The sequence below is a fragment of the Hydra viridissima genome, unplaced genomic scaffold, assembly GCF_058129835.1.
Source record: "Hydra viridissima isolate aposymbiotic clone 2 unplaced genomic scaffold, HvirCarnegie_v1 scaffold_6, whole genome shotgun sequence".
NCBI classification, from domain to species: Eukaryota; Metazoa; Cnidaria; class Hydrozoa; order Anthoathecata; family Hydridae; genus Hydra; species Hydra viridissima.
In genome coordinates this window covers 14,948,113-14,966,175 of record NW_028324305.1, presented here as the reverse complement: position 1 = coordinate 14,966,175, position 18,063 = coordinate 14,948,113, and the positions used below count along the sequence as shown (strand labels likewise).

Below are 18,063 nucleotides of genomic sequence, written 5' to 3'. Positions count from 1 at the left end.
GGGAAGGAAAATATAACGAAACTACAATTCAAAGGTACGAGAATCAAACCACCCAGTGTATGTTACATCATATCTGGAACCTGCTGGTAAAAATCTTTTCCTGTGGCATGTTTTCTAGCTTCTCCTTTTTCTAAAAACTGCTGCTCTGGAACGGCTGATGTTTGTAGCTAAACGTTGTGTGAGATAACATAAAACTGTTCATCACCAGGCATGTTGTCGGCAAATTCGATTACAGTACGACCTTCTTTATTCAAATAACCTTGAACTATGAGCCGGATATCAAACTTTGTCAATTGATAGGGCCACTTCGTCAATTCAACCAACATCTCGACAATAATTTTCTCTTCAGTAGCGTTCAGAGCAGTATTCCTCCGATTACTTTCCTATTTTTCTCAGGCATTTTGTAGATATTTTGATATTAACTGGAAAAAATAATTTTACACCAACGTTTACGCCGTTTATAAACCTAAAATGATCTACTAAGTGCACAGAATAATCTATTACTATCATTCAATCAGTTTGCGATTGAAGCTATCACTTGACTATTAAACTTCGAAACACTGATTTCAAAAAATATTTTAATTTCACAGCAGCTGACGAAGTTGTACTGCTTGACGAAATTGCCCCGAATTACGGTATCTTTTATTAGAGAGAATTTTATTTTATTAACAATTTTTTCTAGATTGCATCTTAGGTATGAAAGGATTTTGAATTTTTCTTCATTAGCAACTTCAGTTCGAAAAATGGAACCGAAGTTGCTGACGAAGAGGACACAAACTTATTACCCCATGCAACAGCCCCAATGAAGCTTTCTCTTGCTTTTTACTTAACTGAAAAATAATATTACGGTGTGTTATACCTATTCATTTACTTAACACGTTCTAAGATAATGAAAATAGTAAATATGCGGAAAACTCAACAACCTTTAAAAAAAAAATGAAAGTATGCTAAAACTTTCATGACGAAGAAAGTTTTTTAATCTTGAGATTCGCAATCTTTTTAGTAAATAAAGTAATAAAATATAAAATACTACGTATAAACTACGTATGAACAACGAACAGACTACGTGCAAACTACGAATAAACTACGAATAAAGTATATTTAAACTAAGAATAAACTACAAAGCTACTTTTCCCATTGTTCAAAAGCTTAATAGGCAGGTAAATAATTGTTAAAAAAGAGTTTAGGAACAAAAGAATCTGAAAAGGATGATGAATTTAAATAAGTTCGTATATTCTAAAAAAAAATGTCAAAACTACTTTATATATAAAAAAAATATTTAAGATTTTTTTTTTTTTACAAAATTGTATAATACTTACATTTTGTATTATTCATTAAAAAAATTTTTTTTCATCGCGTGGAGAAATCAATCTTGAAACATTGATAATAAAAACACACGAAGACAGCATCTTATAAAAAATTATAATCGCGGGACGTTCGTGGGTTGTTTTTCATAAAAAATCTTCCAAAACATTTACTCTATCATCACCGTTAACATTTTCAAAAATCAACTCGATTACTCAATTCCAAAGACAGAATTCTTTCAGCGGAACATTTCGTCGATTCTAAAGTTTATTTAGGTATATTATAAAAACAACGAAAAGTCTATAAAATAAACGGTTAAAAAACAAAAGAAGTCTTACTTATGAATCTCCGGAGCAACAAATATATATTCCGTCGGAACATATTTCCTGAGCATTTGAAGATTTTTAACGATTCGAATCTTTTTCATAAACTTTGAGCTATAAGAAAAAATGTACCGCATTACCACAAGTAATTATTCTCAATTAAGCACGGACCACCGTTTGTTGGCTTAACACTTTCGCTGCCAACTACGAGTATACTCGTAGTAAGTTGGCGTCATTTATTTGCCAACTACGAGTATACTCGTAGTAAGTTGGCGTCATTTATTTGCCAACTACGAGAATACTCGTAGTAAGCTGGCGTCATGAGTTTGCCAACTACGAGTAAACTCGTAGTTATACTAACTTATTTCAAATAATATTTGTGCATGACTGGCTTTGTCTGTTCTTTTTTTTTTTTCTTAGCTTCACATTTGGTTTCAGAAAATATTACATTCAAGTTTTTATTTAAAAACTCCAGGGAACCTAACAAAAAATGCGGATAAAGACAGAAATAGCTTAAAACAGATAAAAAATAAAACATTGATATTGATTTAATTTTATTTCATGAAAATTTAAGTGTAAACCTATTTTGTTGAATGATACATTCTGAAACATTCGCCAATACATAACGGAGGTCTATTTTCACAAACAGCACACTCATATCGTGTTTCTTTACGTTTTATTTTAGAGCAGACTCGACATGGTTTGGTTGGGAATTTTTTCTTTTCATTCGTTGGTATTGGTATTGAAGTAGTGGTATTGAAGACAAGTACTATTACTGGTGATTCTAGGCACAATTTCATTCAAATGTTCACTCAATAAATCTCTAAACTTAAGCAAGAAAATTGTGTTATCTACTCCATATTTGCTGTTTAGACAGTAAGCATTAAACAAAATCAAAGAGATGAAGTGCTACTTTTTTATACCACCTAATTGTCTTAGGCAATCATAATATGATACCATTTGTTCCGCCCTATCTACTCCTGACATACATTGATTGAAATCTTTAATAATGTTGGGTTTCATTTTCTTTTCTCCTCTCCTGTTTGTCACTTCAATCATTTGCAACGAATGCAAGTTGCTAATCATTAGCACGTCTCTTTTGTCGTTCTATTTAGCAACCACTACACCCACTCTGCTTCTGCTTATAACGTCTCCCTGTTTCAGTTTTGCTTTTGTACACTCTTTTGGATTTGACTTTTGACGTCTCTTTTGTCGTTCTATTTAGCAACCACTACACCCACTCTGCTTCTGCTTATAACGTCTCCCTGTTTCAGTTTTGCTTTTGTACACTCTTTTGGATTTGACTTTCGGTCAGTTCTTAAAGTACCACAAATGTATGTTTATTGATTTATCTTCAAACCAGGATCGGCAGTAAATTGAATTTGTTTTACAATATTCGGCTCATCTTTCCATTGGTTTGAATTTTTAGATGGACCAACCGTTGTTTTAGCTCTTTTCGGCGGCATTAAAAAAATCTTCTGCAGTGGCTGCTAGATGAACGTCTGTTAACTGATTGTCCTCACTTTCTTATTATCTTCAGAACCTGATTCTGATGCAGTCAAGCTCGAAGATGTAGTAGTATAAGCAAAAAATGAATCCGAATCTTGAATATCATCATCTTCACTATCCTCACAATCTTCCATTATCATATGTGCTGATCCAATTGTGGAATATCTGTGTTGAGCTAATAGGAGATAGATAAATTTATAAATTATCTATTTATAAAAAAGAAATTACTCATCTATAAAACACATTAATTAGTATACTGTGTAAAAAATTCGAAGTGCACACTAAAATGTTTTTTAATGTATTAAAAAACATTTTATTGTGTACTTCAAATTTTTTTTCACATTTTTAATAACATACAGTATAATGTATTTATCAAATATATTTTAGCTTCTAGTCTAAAAAACACAACAATTTAGAATTAAGAAAACAAAATATAAATTACCTTTTTTACTCATGAAAACTGCCAATGTGCATGTGCATGTGTTAAAAAATTGAAACACTATTTATAATAATAATACATCAAATAAGCCACATTACTACACCTTTTCAAGATGTAATTGAGAACTTGAAAGTTGTAATTAAAAAAGTAAGATGTAATTGAGAAATACAACATGTAATTTAGAAGTTGCAATATGTAATTAAGAAATACAACATGTAATTAAGAAACTTTAAAATGTAATTGAGAAATCCAACATGTAAGTAAGAAGTCGTAATATGTAATTTGAAATATATATTATAAACTTTTCTCAATGACAACTTTCATCTTCTAAATTTCATCTTTCGTTTCTTAATTACATCTTCCATGTTCTAAACTACATAATGCGACTTCTAAATTACATGTTGTATTTCTCAATTACATCTTAAGTTTCTTAATTACAACTTTCAAGTTCTCAATTACATCTTGAAAAGGTGTAGTCACCGCAATGAGTTATACTCATTACGGTGTTACGAGTATTTCGGCACTGGAGAAAAAAATTCCTTCTCCATTGCCAAGTTACGAGTATACTCGTAGTGCTTTTTTTTTTTGTCAATTATATTCAGAATAAAAAATACTATAAAATTTTTTCAGATTAAAAATATTTTTTTTATTGGAATGTTGATATCTAGCTTTGGCAATGAGAATGAAACCACGCAAAACAGCCTCGGCAAAAATTAATCATTGCAGACATAATGGCTCGGCAAAGAAATAACGCATAGTTTAAAATAGCTCGGCAGCGAACGTGTTAAACAAAAATTCTCTATTAGTACAACAATGCATCATTAACAAGTATATTAAAAAGAAAGGAAAAAAAAAAAAAAAGGCCCATGTTTGTAAAATCCAAGGCGTAAAAACTGCTAATCATTTGAGATCAATCATACAGAATGAAGAAAAAATAAATAACAGAGGATTTTTTGGATTGGGATTAAAGAAACTTTTTTTTATGACGATTTACCTGACAAAAAGACTGCAGAATTTTATCATCGCCTTCAGCCACATAGAAGGATGAACGAAATAAACTTTCTTTAGCTGTTTGCGAAGTCTAAAATTTTTTTTTTTTAGTAAAAATATGCAAATTTTTGAATGGAAAACATTTTCCTTTTTAAAACCTGAACAAAAAGTAGAACTTAAAGAAAACTTCTTAGACCTGTACTGGATAACACAATAAACATTCTTAATCCAATCACGATTAGGTCTCTGTTCGGCAGAAACATTCGAGTTGAAAAACACAATCTCGTAGGTATTGATCACCAGCAAGCTAACTGCGTGGATACAATAGCTGAAATAAAAAGAGAAAAAAACCTTCAGCTAAGGGTAAAGCATGGGTAGCTTTTGTCTCTACATGGTGTTAGTAGAAATATCAGTCAGTAGTTACTCAATATTTTAACTAGCAAACTAAAATTATTAAAGCTTACTAGAACAACTGCTCCATGATAATTCGATACTTTTCGACGTTGTTTTTCGGAAGATGATATGCGTTAATTACGATAATGACGCGTTTTTCATCACCGACAAGATGATGCCCTGATAACGAACATATCGATTATTTTTAACTAAAAAGGTGAGATACAACAAAAGAGTAAAAAATAATGTCAACCTCCATGGGTAATAACTTTAAAGTAAGGCTCTATTAGTTGTAAATCGACAATGCGGTGCTGACCGTCAACGCTTACAACAACAAATCTTTTACAACGAATATTGAGAGTGGACTCTGGTGAGGTGTTCGCAGAGGTGTTTGTGGAAGTGTCTAAGGTTTTTTCGCCATTTTGTGAGCGTTCACTAGGATACTCCCAAAAGGAGGTTTTATTTTCTGAGAGAAGGAAAATTAATGAATTTTTTATTTTTTTTTTAAATAAAAGATAGAAAAATTTATTATAACATAGGATTTATTTTCTTAATCTTATTCAGTTAAGTTTTGTTTCAAAACTCTTTAACAGAAGAAAAAAAGCAGCAATATTTTTTTAATTTTATTTCTATTAAATTTTATTCATATAAAAATAAAATAAAAACAATCATTTTATTTTGCATAAATTCCATAATAAATTGGTTAACCTGGGTTTAACATAACCAGCTTGCTGTAATACGATATTCCTGAAACGATATAGAGCAGCAACAAAAATAAAAAGTTTAGCAAATTACAAGAAATGTAGTTTTAGTTTGCTAAAGACATTAAAAAAAAAGTTTTTTAATCTGTTTTCAACGCGTTTGAGCAACTGAACAAACCATGAAATTGTTTTAAAGTTCACCGGTGTTTGACATTTTTTTACCGCGTGTAAATTACTTTTTTAGACATTTTTTTTTTAAAAAAAAAAAAAATTTTCAATTTTCTGCTCATGCAAAGATATTAAAAAACTCGTACCGTTCTCCATGCAAAGTTTTTCTAGTTTTAATGACGGTGAAGCTGGGTCATCGAGAGAACGAGATTTCGCAGCAACTTGTCCAGTTCCTTGCTGCTCCTCGCTGCATCCTTTGCTAGAAAAATAAAACGTTGTAAAACTAATTTTCGAATGGATTTAAAAATTTTTTATCGGTTTGATTTTCTCGTTTAATCGATTTAGTCATCCGGATATTGAATCTAAGAAATATCAAAGATTATTTGTATAGTATTAGTCTGTCCAAATAAAGACAAAATGTAATATAATAAATCATGACAAACTTGATATTTTGTACTACTCGATCAACCAGATTTTTATTCATTTTGAGAACAAAGTTCGATTCAGCCAGAAATAATAAGAAGCCATTAGGGGCGGATCAAGATCAAATATATAATAATTTATCTACTGAAATACTACGTATAACATTTTCTTTTCTTACTCGATGCTTTTTTCTTCATCAAGAGAGCTTATTGAACGATATGTGACACCACTAATATTGTCATCATCAAATGATGTATGGTTTACAAGAACATCAATAAAAGCTTGATCTTCTAATGAGTCGTCGATTGATTCATTGTATATATCACTGACAACAGATTCACTGCCTTTTGGGTGACTGATCGAGTTTTCATAATCAGATATCTCATCGGAAGATTTTCGGCAACTGGCCTTATATTCACCGTCCCACGATATTATCGGTAGAGATTTCGAAACCATTTCTGAACTTTTAAGAATTTCTTGTGTTGGTTTGATTTTCTTTTTGAAATATCCATCTTTAAAAAAAACATCAGCAAAATCAAATTTAAGAATGTAGCTTTTAGATTTAATTTAAGATTTTTCTTTTTCACATAAAATTTTAACCCATTGTTTAACAAATATTTTTATCTGAAGAAAGTTTTTATTTTGCATTTCCTTTTGAAAAATCCAAAAACTCTTTTAGAACCATTTCAAACAATCATAGGTTGAAAATCTTTCGATTATTATAGGATGTTAAATCAGATAAGGATGAAATTTAATGAACGTAAACTTGTTAATGCAAAATATTTATTAATTTTTGTACCGAAGCTATAAAAGCTTTTATGCAACATGCGGTGACAAAGTTATGAAAAAAGTTCTTTTTATGACTTTTGTTAACAGCGATTTACAGCAGCACGCAAACGCGTTTATAAACAGCTAAAACTTTTCAAAAAATTTTTTCATAACTTTTTACCTTTTCATTGAAATGAATGAAACTTTTAACAATTTGTTCCTCTGTGATAGTGTAATTTACTCAAAAAAAAAAAAGATAACTTTTAACGGAAGGAAGAAATTAAAATTTTATTGAAAAAACAATCGTGAAAAAGTTTATTAACAAATGAAAAAAATTTAAAAAAGAGATACTATTTCTAATTCCTTAACTCAGTATTTTGAGTTATTCCCAAAGAAGTTCTATTGGATTAAAATTTGGTTCAAAAGTCCAGAAAGTCCAAAAGTGGAATTTTTTTTAGGGCCTGTTTATATGGACAAGGGCTAGTCCGTTTGCCGAGCTAGCCCGGAAAACGAGCCAGTTTTAAAATTGCGTTTATATGAATTTTTGCCAAAAAAAATAAAAAATGATATCGAGGTCAGTCTGGCTTTTTCTAGCAGGGCTGGCCTCTTTATCGGTAAAATAATAATTTTAAAGATGACGGCTAGCGACAAAAAAAACATATTGCATTTTCACAATATGTTTAACTGGTATTAAAACACAAATAATGCTTCTTAAAAGCTTAATTGTATTACATAAGCTTCACAAATTTAAATTTGATAAATTTTTAAATATTATTCTTTTACCAAAACGATCACAATCACTTCAAAAGGTGAAACAAGCAAGAGAGACGCCTTAAAAGAAAAAATCGTAGTTGCTGGTTAAAAACTGGCAGAACTGATTTATGGTGGCATAATGTAATAACTGGTGTAGCTCCCATTAATGTATGGAAAACAAATTTTAGGCTTTCATTTTTTTTTTCTCATGAATTTAGTTTCAGAGTTAAGCCCTTATTTATCTCCTGACCCTTTTTCGCCTAACTCTACAGCTCTATAAAAAAGTAGCTATTACTTTATATTAGGGGATCATGGGGTAAGATGACGAATGGGGCAAGATGAAAACATATTGTTATCTTCAAAACTCAACTAAATATGAAATCTGACTGTAGCTGAGAGGGAAGTAGATTACATCTACTAGATTTATTTATGCTTTTTTTATAAATATTATTTTCGGAATCAAAGATAATTAATAAAAAGGTTTTTCCTATATTAAGGAAAAAAAAAATTTATCCACTTGTATTTGATTTATTTCATCATTACATCACCAACCAAAGGTAAGCGAGAATTCCTCATTCAGTTTGTACAATTTGGAAGCCATACAAGTAGTATTAAGCTATGATAATTTATTTATGTAGAGTTCTAAGTCATTTTGAAGATTAAGTAGCCTAGGGGCAAGATGAACAGGGCAAGAAGACTCGTTTTTCATTTCGCCAAAGTACATGTTTTACCATAAACCTATACTGTAATAACTTTTGTGTAGCTTAGTCATTATTACATCGCTTTAATATGCATTAAAATATTTTGTTTTGCATTTGCTTTATTTTGTTGTGTTGGAATTTGCTATGAACTGATTAGTAGATTTTTTTTTGTGCATAGCCCTATATAAATATATAGTTAAATTGTTTAAAAAATTACATAACCGTTTGTATTACATATCCTATTAACTAGAATTTATGATGTCGTGTTATTTGAGAAGGTAATGGTTTAATGGAATTTACTTTTTTTAAAGTCGCCATCTTGCCCCGCATACGGGGCAATATGATAATTTGAGGTAACTTTGGTTAATGAGTTTTTTCCAGGCTATTTTTAATTTTTATATGGGTTTTTTTTATACATACGTGATGCATAACAATTTTTTTCCTACTTTTTGATAAAGTTTTACTTATTGAAACAGTTATTGAATAAGATATAAGTGCTTTTCAAAACGTTCCTCATCTTGCCCCATGTTAAAAGATACTGGATCTTTGGTAAATTATAAACGCAAAACAACTAAATTTTTAAGTGTCATATTTATTGTTAAATTTATTATTTTACGCGGAAGCTTTCAAATTTAAAAAATGTAATAGTTTATATGCATGCGTACAAATTTATATAGGAAATTAACCAGCCCATTTGCAGAGATCTCGGCAAAAAACAGTGAGATCTCGCTATCCGGGCTAGCTCGTTTATTCATATAAACGCAAAATAAAATTAAGTTAAAATATTGATGACGTCGATATCTTAGTAAACGGGCTGGCTCGTTTGCCGAGCTAGCCCGCTTTCCATATAAACAGGCCCTTAAATTTAAAAATTTTTTAATAGAATTTGCACGTTGCTTTGGATCGTTTGTGCTCGAAAATCCAACCACGAGGCATTTCATCATTAGAGTGGACCAATAGAATTATGACTGGAAGATCCACGAACCATTACATTGCCACGTTTAACTATTGGTGTTTCATACTTAGGAGCACATATTTCACCTTTCAGACGTCTCATTTACTTGATACCATCGCTACCATATATGCAAAACTTTGATTCGTCACTGAATAAGACTTTGACCCAGACTTCTTTTGACGTCCAATACAAATGATATTTACAAATTTCATTTGAGCTGAGCCATTGTTTAGTAATATTAATGATTCCTTGGCAGGAAGACAAACCAAACAAATTATGCTGACACAAGCGACGTTTTGCAGTATCTGTATTGTCTTTACCACCATAATTCTTGCTCAAAATGCCATTCAATTCGACAGCATTTTGTGGGCATCTTGTTTTAAATGTCTTACCAAAATTCTGTCTTGATGTTTTGCAGTTATCTTTGGCCTGCTTGAATGATGGTTATTTTCAAGAGTTTTACAGTTTCTATATCTCTTAACTAGTACACTGTTGATTTAGCCACACCATAAAGCTTAGACGATAGTTCGTCTGACTTTTTTTTCCCATGGACTTTGGGAAGTTCACGGGAACTTTGGGAAGTCAGACGAGAAAACTTTGGTTTTTGCGCTAATGCAATTTTTCATCTACCGGAACAAATATGTTCCTGCGGCTTTTCTTTGATCTTAATGAAAAATCGTAAAGTTTCGGGGGGTTAATTATAGGTTGCGCCAAAATTTAGTTAATTAATTTGTCAGTGCTATTCAGAGGCAATATGACAAACGAAAAAACAAAAAGCAAAGCAAAATGTTTGAAATTAATAAATTAAACTTGAATTTTATCTGACTGAACTTGGCCACTACTTACGAGTAAGAAAAGAAAGAGATGAAATAATGATTTTTTTTATAAATCTGCAATCAGAAAAAACATTAATTTGAAATTACAAAATACGGGTTTACAAAATATATTCGACGTATATTTAAATTTGGCGAAAAGGTTGATAATTGGTTGAAAATAGTTGATTTTTAATAATTGATTTTTAAAAAGTTTATTACCCCCGTCCTTAAATTTGCGAAACGTAATTACATTTCGCCATTATTCATTTTTTTAAATAACCAAAGTTTTCTCGTCTGACTTCCCAAAGTTCACGGGAAAAAAAAGTCAGACGAATTATCGTCTACATAAAGCTTAGAAATTTACTTAAAATATGCGATCGTTAAATTCGAAACGATGAGTTTCGTTTTAAAGCTTCTCACTAACACATTTAAACTTTATTTTGCGTAATTACATTAAGTAATGATAGTATTAATTGAAAACATCAACAAACGAGTCAAAATATTTCTCTTAATTAAAATGTCATCAAAACCGTTAGAAAAACGAAAAAAAATTCTGCACAACTATCTATAAAATCCTTCTGCATCGTTACTTTCAATCGCTAAAACATCTGAATCTAGCAAAACTACTGTTTATGTGGTCATAAAACGATAAAAGAGTTCTCCATCTATTGTACGAGCAAAAGGATCTGGAAGAAAGAGTGGCTTTAAGGATAAGAAAGCAACAATTAGTATTCGACGATCGTTCACGCAAAACCCCGGTTTATCGAACAGAGAACGAGCCAAAAGGTAAAAAGTTTTAAAGCATTTCGTCAGGAAAGTTAAGAAATTTTACAATTTCAAGTCTTATCGAGTCATTAAATATCCAAACCGATCAGAGAAGCAATCACTGGCTGCTAAAAGTCGAGCTCAAAAACCTTATGACGATGTGCTCACAAAATTTAATGGCTGCATAATTATGAGTGACGAAACGTACATCAAATGTGACTTCAAACATCTCCCAGGTTCAATTGTTCGTGGACGTGTCTGCAACAAGTTCAAGTGTAAACCATTGGATAAATTTGGTAAGAAACTTCTCTTGTGGCAAGAAATATGCAGCTGCGATTTGAGATCTCGAACTTTCGTCACATCGTCAACTTTAAACTTTGATGTTTACATCAAGGAATGCTTGTAAGTTACACTTTTGCCACTTTATGGAATTCACGATGCCCCCTATTCTGGCCTGATCTTGCATCTTGTCATTATTCTAAGAAGACCGTAGAGTGGTACAATTCCAGAGACATCAAGTTCATATCTAAAAGCTTAAATCCACCAAGCTTCTGGAATTTTATTTTATCTTCAAGTTCCTTAGATTAAAATAAATATTGAAGTTTTTGCATTAGTTTGTTTTTTTGTTTTTTTTTACTTTTCATCGTTCCGAATTTAACGATCACATGCTTTGTAAGGAATCTTCTTCTCTACAGCATTTATTATTAAATTTTTCTCTTCTAGTGACAATTCCTTAGACTTTCCCATTATTTTTTAACTTCAATTTAAGTTAAATATTATCTCTAGTGAATAATATTATCTCCAGTAAATAATATTATCTCCAGTAAATAATGTGTTTTTCTTGATGAATTTTTTCATGGGGCTTGGAATTGTTTATAAACTTTTGCATGGTTATGTTTTCAATAAAATTAGAATTTCTTCCTTCGGTTAAAAATTATCATTTTTTTGAGTTAATTATACTATGTAATCACATTAGAGGTTAACAAAAGCTAAAAATTTCATTAATTTTCAGTGAGAAGACAAAAAGTTATGACGAAAAACTTGAGAAATTTAGCTGTTTATAAACTTTTTCACGCTTTTTTTGTTTGATACAAAAACAAATATTTGCTAGTTTAATTGAGAAGATACAAACTCTACGCATCTTGATGAAAAATTTATTCGTAGATCAGTGAAATAAACAAGTTACAAAATTAGCACATTAAAAGATTTAATGAAGTAATAGCTGACAAAAAAAAAGCAAAAAGCTGCTTTGATGGTTCAATTCTTACCTTCATTTTCAAGGGTGGTACTGCATAGATCTTCTATAGACTTTGAGGCACGTTTCAAGTCTTTAAGATTGTCAGCACCCTCATCAGTTACAGCGAGAAAAACAGGAGCCATCAAGTCTACACCTTTCATGTCTTTTAGTTCGTCATACGATAGCTCACGAATTAATATTTTTTTCCGATTCGGAGATGATATGGCACAAGGCTTCCAAGCATTTTTAGAAATCTCTTTTTCATCTTGCTTATAGGCGGCTTCGAGCAGATTACGAATAAATTTTTCATCAACAACATCATATGACTTACACAAATAATCATTATCTTGCGTTTGAGATGGTCTTGTCGTAGATTCTAAACCAAATCTATATGATTCAGAAACTGATTCATCAATAAATTCTTCTGAAACAATACATGAAGTTTCTGATCTATTTTCAAATTCAATATTATGGTCTTGTTCATGAAATTCAGAGGATGACATTTTGAATTCATTATTATTATCTTCAAATATATTTTCAACATTTTTGTTCACTATATCAAACTTGATTTCACTTTTAAAGCTATTTACACCAAAGTCACATTTAGATGAATTTTCTGATCTATACTTTTGAGTGAAGTCCTGTTGTGTAGAAAAAGTTAAAGTTTCTAATGAATTAGGCAATGATGAACTCATAATGAACTCTTTAGTTAAATATTGACATATGTTCTAGATGATCAAAGTATTCTTATTTCTCTAAAATGAAATTTAATATTATATACTACTATAGTAAAAAGATTCCCTTCGATTGAGTATTGCTTTTATTAGCCTACCACGTAACACATCATCTGGATTCATTATCTTGAGTTTCTCTACATGGCATTTTACCACCTGATTCGTTTTATCATTCACCTTTTGGTTGACAATCAACTCTTAGCTATATTAAAATCGTTTTCCAATTGAACATCTCATTTATATTGTTATTACCTGGGTAGGTGACTTCATGTGTTTTTCACTAGAAAGTAAGGTTTTTTTTGGCATGCGCTTACTATTTTATTATATATTATTCATTACTATGATGTATATTTTTAATGAATATATTGTTTACTTATATTAATATATTATCATATTCTTTTATTAACATATGCTGTTAGTACGTACTTATATGATGTATATGTATTATTACATACTTATGATAACATACTATTATACTATTAATATAAATTTTATTATATACTATTATAATTTACTAATACCAAACAGCTCCAAACAGTTTTATCTATGAAAAAAACTAATTGAAAATATTCAATAAAATATTTCTGTATGAAATTTTTTATAAGTAATTTATTTTTTAAAAAATATTGCCTGGTTTTTTAAAAATTATTTAAAGATCATACAATAATGGCAGCATCATTTTCCTTGAACACATTAAGCTTAGAGAGAAATAAAAAGCTTTTTGATCAAGATGGACAGGAAGTTCTTTGCAAGTAAGGTCTAACTTCTCTCGGTGAATCTGCAAAAATGAGGCAATCTTTTTCAGATGCTCAATGTTTAAGCTAAATAACATCAAGTCACGACCAACAGCGACATCCTTTTCACAAACCAAAAACATCAGAACTAACACATCTATATTTTTTAAAGTAATAAAGTCAATGCATGATGCACAAAAATCTGTACGAGAAATAAAATGCTCTGACTGTATTGTTATAGAAGATATACCAAGTTTTGGTGCTGCATTACGACTGACTGATTTATAATCTTTTCGGAGAATATCTTTTGTTGACATTTTGAAAATTTCATTTTGAACTAAATAAGCAAAAGTGACATTTATTTAACACAATTAGAAAACAAACAAACAAGGTTGATAAAACAAGAATGATAAAAACAAGATAATTGAAGATCTGGTGCAAAGTTGCAGCAACATGGTACATAGTTGAAAATACTGAAGTTGCTTGGAACAGGAATTAACATGGAAATAACATTAGGTTCACAGGTAAAACTGAGATTTTTTTAACAACCTGTTTTTTTTTTTAAAAAAACTTTAGATTTTGTCAAAGGAAATAAACAAACCAGTTTTTAGCTTTAAATAATAATCATCTTTATCTAACTCTGTGTAACTTAGTAGCACTTCTGACATAAACAAGTCAAGCTCTGTTGTCCGGCCATTATGAAGATCAAGATTTATTGTATCAAGTAGTATTCCAGCCAACAAAAGTTCGGCAACTGGATCATTTTCAAGAAACTCTCTCCGATTATAAAATATTTCCTCTGCAATTAAAGTACAGCATGATCCCACCATCTTAATATTGCGCCTGGCATTCATGTATGATAGCGTGTCATTGTGGTGGTCTTTAAAAAAGAAACTTTTTTGTTGTAGTATACATTTTGTTGTATATATTTTTTCTTTTAAAAAGCTTCCAGTTTTTTAATACAAAATCTGGAAAAACAGTAAACAATTATTAGGGAAACAGAAGTGATAAAAACATTGGTATATTCAAAAATGTCTTACCTATTATTTCCACAACATTCTCTTCAATGTTCTGCAATAATGTCTCATAGTTATGATCAACCAACGTAAGTTTAAAGTTTCTAAAACTATGCATATGGAAATCATTGATGAATACCATATCTTTTGTAGATATGCCAAACATCTTACATAAAGCTGTAGCTTGGAGGCACAATTCAAAATCTTCATGATGCAGAGGTAGTAATGCCACATAAAAATCCTCCCTCTAAAAATAGCAAACTATATAACAAAAAAAAAAAAGTAACATTTTTAAACAACATTAAATTCAAATCACAAGCATACATTGGGTTGTGTTGATAAGTAATATGCATAAACCAGGGAACAAACAATAGAATCAAGGTCAGCAGATTCATTGCCAATCACAAAGTGTAATTTTTCATGATTTGAAAGAGAAGCCTAATTAAAAAAAACAACAACCATTTAAATTATATGTAAAACTTATTATATGTAACTTATTATTACATTTAGTATATTTAATGTTATAAATATTTTATATGTTACATAAAATTTATACTTATTATTTTTATATTAAAACTTAGTAAAACATTAAAAATTTAAATAGTTTGAAAAAAAAATTCATAGAAAAAAAATTACTAAAAAAAATTACTAGAAAAACTAAATTTATCAATAACAGAACTTTTAAAGTATCTGAATCTTTTTTTGCTCATGAATTTCACTGGACTTTTCAATTCTTATTTTTCCTTTTAAGAAATAAAATTAAACTTTCTTTCATTAAATTCACTTTCCTAAAGACATGTTTTTTTATTAGTAGAATTCCTACATAAAAAATTTATGTCAAGCAACAAAGGGGCCATTTTGTCCTAGAACCAGAAATACACAAGAGAAAAAGAAACAGCAATTCAACACTCAATAAAACTACACCTTTGAAGTTTGTAGAAAATTTTCAAAACCAGACAGCTCCATTGAATTAATTGTACTTATCTACTTTAAAAGATTTGAAACTTTCATAAAAAAAATCTCTCTAATTTTTATCTACTTTTAAACAAATTCAAATTAATTAGGAAATAGTCAATAAATATTCTAAATAAGAAAAAAGATGAGAGAAAACAACAAAGTAACAATTTCTTGAAATGTGTTCTTTTCAATTTATAGAGAATTTAACTCGCTCAACTTCAACTTGATTCAATTTCACCAACTGACACTTTTCAAGTAAAAAAAAGAAACTTAATGTTGTTTTTCTACTTAAAAGTTAAAAAAATTAAGAAAATGAAACCTGTTTTGTTTTCAACATAATTATAGAAAAATGTGATAACTTAATATCAATTTGAGAAAAAAAAAAAATCAAAACCCTTTATTAAAAAAAAAGATGAGACCTAGCATCCTGACCACATTCTAATTAAAATTAAAAAAATGGTAGCACCAAAGCATAAAACTAGCGGACATATCTGTCTCTTCTGCATTTTCCTTCTTCTCTTTGTTTTTTCCATACTTCTTCAGTTAAAGACATTGTCCATTGAAAACAATTTTGACACAGTTTACCCATCAACTTCTTATGCCCACAGACCACACAATCTTCAATATCATCACGAGGTTTTAACTCTTTAAATTTGCGCAAGTGACGACGTTTTGCTATTGAACGCCTCTTTTTTGGTGCAGCCCACAGGAAGCCGTTCCAAATATCAGCTATATTTTCTAAGACATTGCTTACATTTTCCTTCAAAATGTCAAAACTGCTAGGAGCAACAATTGATAATGACTTTGGTTGCACAAAAGGAAAATATGATAACTTCAAATGGAATGTTTTAAGCTTAGGAAATATGATTGAGGCCATATTCTATTGAAAAAAAAACAAAACAAAACAAAAAAACAGTTAAAAACACAAAAAAATAACGAATGCTCAAAAATAAACAAAAAAAAAAGAAAAATAAACAAGAGAACTCAATGAAACAAACTCTTAATTATCTTTTATATGCTTCTACAACTCTTTTCTGTTGTTAGTAAAAGCATTAAATGAAAACTCACACACATAAAGCTTCTGCAATAAAATATAACAAATTTAAAAACATGCTATTCTTTTAGATATCAACTTCTTTCCTAAATATATTTCTTTGTATTTTTTCCTAGTAATTGAGTTGAAAAAAGTGAAATTCACCCAATTGTAAACCTTTTATATATATATATATATATATATATATATATATATATATATATATATATATATATATATATATATATATATATATATATATATATATTTAACAGTTTATCATACTGATAATTTTTTGGATGTGATATGTTGCAATGATAAATTTTACATAACAAATACAATCAAGATTTACTTTGTTATTAAAAGCCAAGATGTTTTTTTTTAATGTTTAAATAACCACATGATCTCAAGAAGAAGCAAATTTAATGAAAAAGGAAATCAAAGCAACTGAAAACAGTTTCAGGTTGAGACAAGAGGTGAAAGCAAAGATGCCAGAGATACAGTTTACAATAACTTAAGATCAGCAAACTAATCAATATTGAAAAGAATAAAGGTTCATCATCATAATAGAAGAAAACAAGCAAAATATAAAAACTACATAAAGTGTGACGAAAGACTAAAATTGTCTACTAGAAAAACTTCTTTGTAGTAATTCATTACTACTTAAGTCTCATTTTCCAAAAATAAGTTAAAAAAAATTGACAAATAGTTTATCTTTCATAATCCATTACATATCTATTATAATGGATTACCAGTTTTTAAACTAGGACTTAGGTAGTTATAACACAATGTAATGGATTATATTATACTTTAGTTACTATAGTTTATCTTTTTTAATTAGTTATAATTATTTTACAACTAATTACAGTTTGTAATTTATAACTAATTACAATTTTTACAGTGCAAAACTTTAACTGGGTACATTAAAAACAACTGATATCAAAACATTAACAAAAGTGATGATGCATAATGATGATTCATCACAAATAAAGTGATGATGCATGATGATGGTTCATCACAAGTAAAAAACAAAACTCAAGAGATTAAAATCAATTTATCATCATTTGTAACTAAAATAGTTTTTCAAAATAAATATAGCAAACAGTTAAACATGAAATAAAAATATTCTAAACTTTAGTTTTATCCTTTTTATCTAAACTTTAGTTTACATCACTCAAAATAAAATGTTTATAATGAGTTCATTTTTTTTTTCTTTCAACAAACCTCTTTCTTCTTTTTCATGAAATTGAAAAAAATGTTTTGAAGAAAATTTGATAGGTACACAAAAATTAAACATAAAAAACTTTCTTATTAAGCATTAAAAATAACAATAATAATAATTAA

At 29.3% G+C, this 18,063-nt stretch overlaps 3 protein-coding genes across 8 annotated transcripts; all 3 read right to left on the bottom strand.

The window, feature by feature from the left end:
• Window positions 1-1,473: 1,473 nt before the first annotated feature.
• Window positions 1,474-13,261, bottom strand: LOC145190317 (protein prune homolog 2-like). 3 transcript variants are annotated; one of them, XM_090090612.1, is made up of 11 exons: window positions 13,078-13,261; window positions 12,277-13,000; window positions 6,430-6,763; window positions 5,975-6,087; window positions 5,668-5,706; window positions 5,213-5,425; window positions 5,031-5,139; window positions 4,763-4,894; window positions 4,571-4,657; window positions 1,644-1,742; window positions 1,474-1,565 (listed from the first exon to the last, which is right to left on the bottom strand). In XM_090090612.1, the coding sequence occupies exons 2-11, from the start codon at window positions 12,938-12,940 to the stop codon at window positions 1,544-1,546; spliced, it is 1,812 nt and encodes a 603-aa protein (XP_089946738.1). In that variant the 5' UTR covers window positions 12,941-13,000; window positions 13,078-13,261; the 3' UTR covers window positions 1,474-1,543. The 3 variants fall into 3 exon arrangements, with proteins under 3 accessions (XP_089946738.1, XP_089946737.1, XP_089946739.1); XM_090090611.1 differs by lacking the exon at window positions 13,078-13,261 and having other exon boundaries at window positions 12,277-13,058; XM_090090613.1 differs by lacking the exon at window positions 13,078-13,261 and having other exon boundaries at window positions 6,272-6,763; window positions 12,277-13,002.
• Window positions 13,262-13,568: 307 nt separating this feature from the next.
• On the bottom strand, window positions 13,569-15,789 carry LOC145190304 (exopolyphosphatase PRUNE1-like). 4 transcript variants are annotated; one of them, XM_090090615.1, is made up of 6 exons: window positions 15,654-15,789; window positions 15,054-15,167; window positions 14,754-14,976; window positions 14,315-14,593; window positions 13,964-14,050; window positions 13,569-13,870 (listed from the first exon to the last, which is right to left on the bottom strand). In XM_090090615.1, exons 1-6 carry the CDS (start codon window positions 15,693-15,695, stop codon window positions 13,629-13,631), a joined length of 987 nt encoding a protein of 328 aa, XP_089946741.1. In that variant the 5' UTR covers window positions 15,696-15,789; the 3' UTR covers window positions 13,569-13,628. The 4 variants fall into 4 exon arrangements, with proteins under 4 accessions (XP_089946741.1, XP_089946740.1, XP_089946743.1 ...); XM_090090614.1 differs by having other exon boundaries at window positions 13,569-14,050; XM_090090617.1 differs by lacking the exon at window positions 14,315-14,593.
• A 375-nt stretch (window positions 15,790-16,164) lies between these two features.
• Window positions 16,165-16,563, bottom strand: LOC145190306 (uncharacterized). Its single transcript, XM_080067131.2, has one exon. The coding sequence runs from the start codon at window positions 16,561-16,563 to the stop codon at window positions 16,165-16,167; it is 399 nt and encodes a 132-aa protein (XP_079923257.2).
• Between the last annotated feature and the right edge of the window lie 1,500 nt (window positions 16,564-18,063).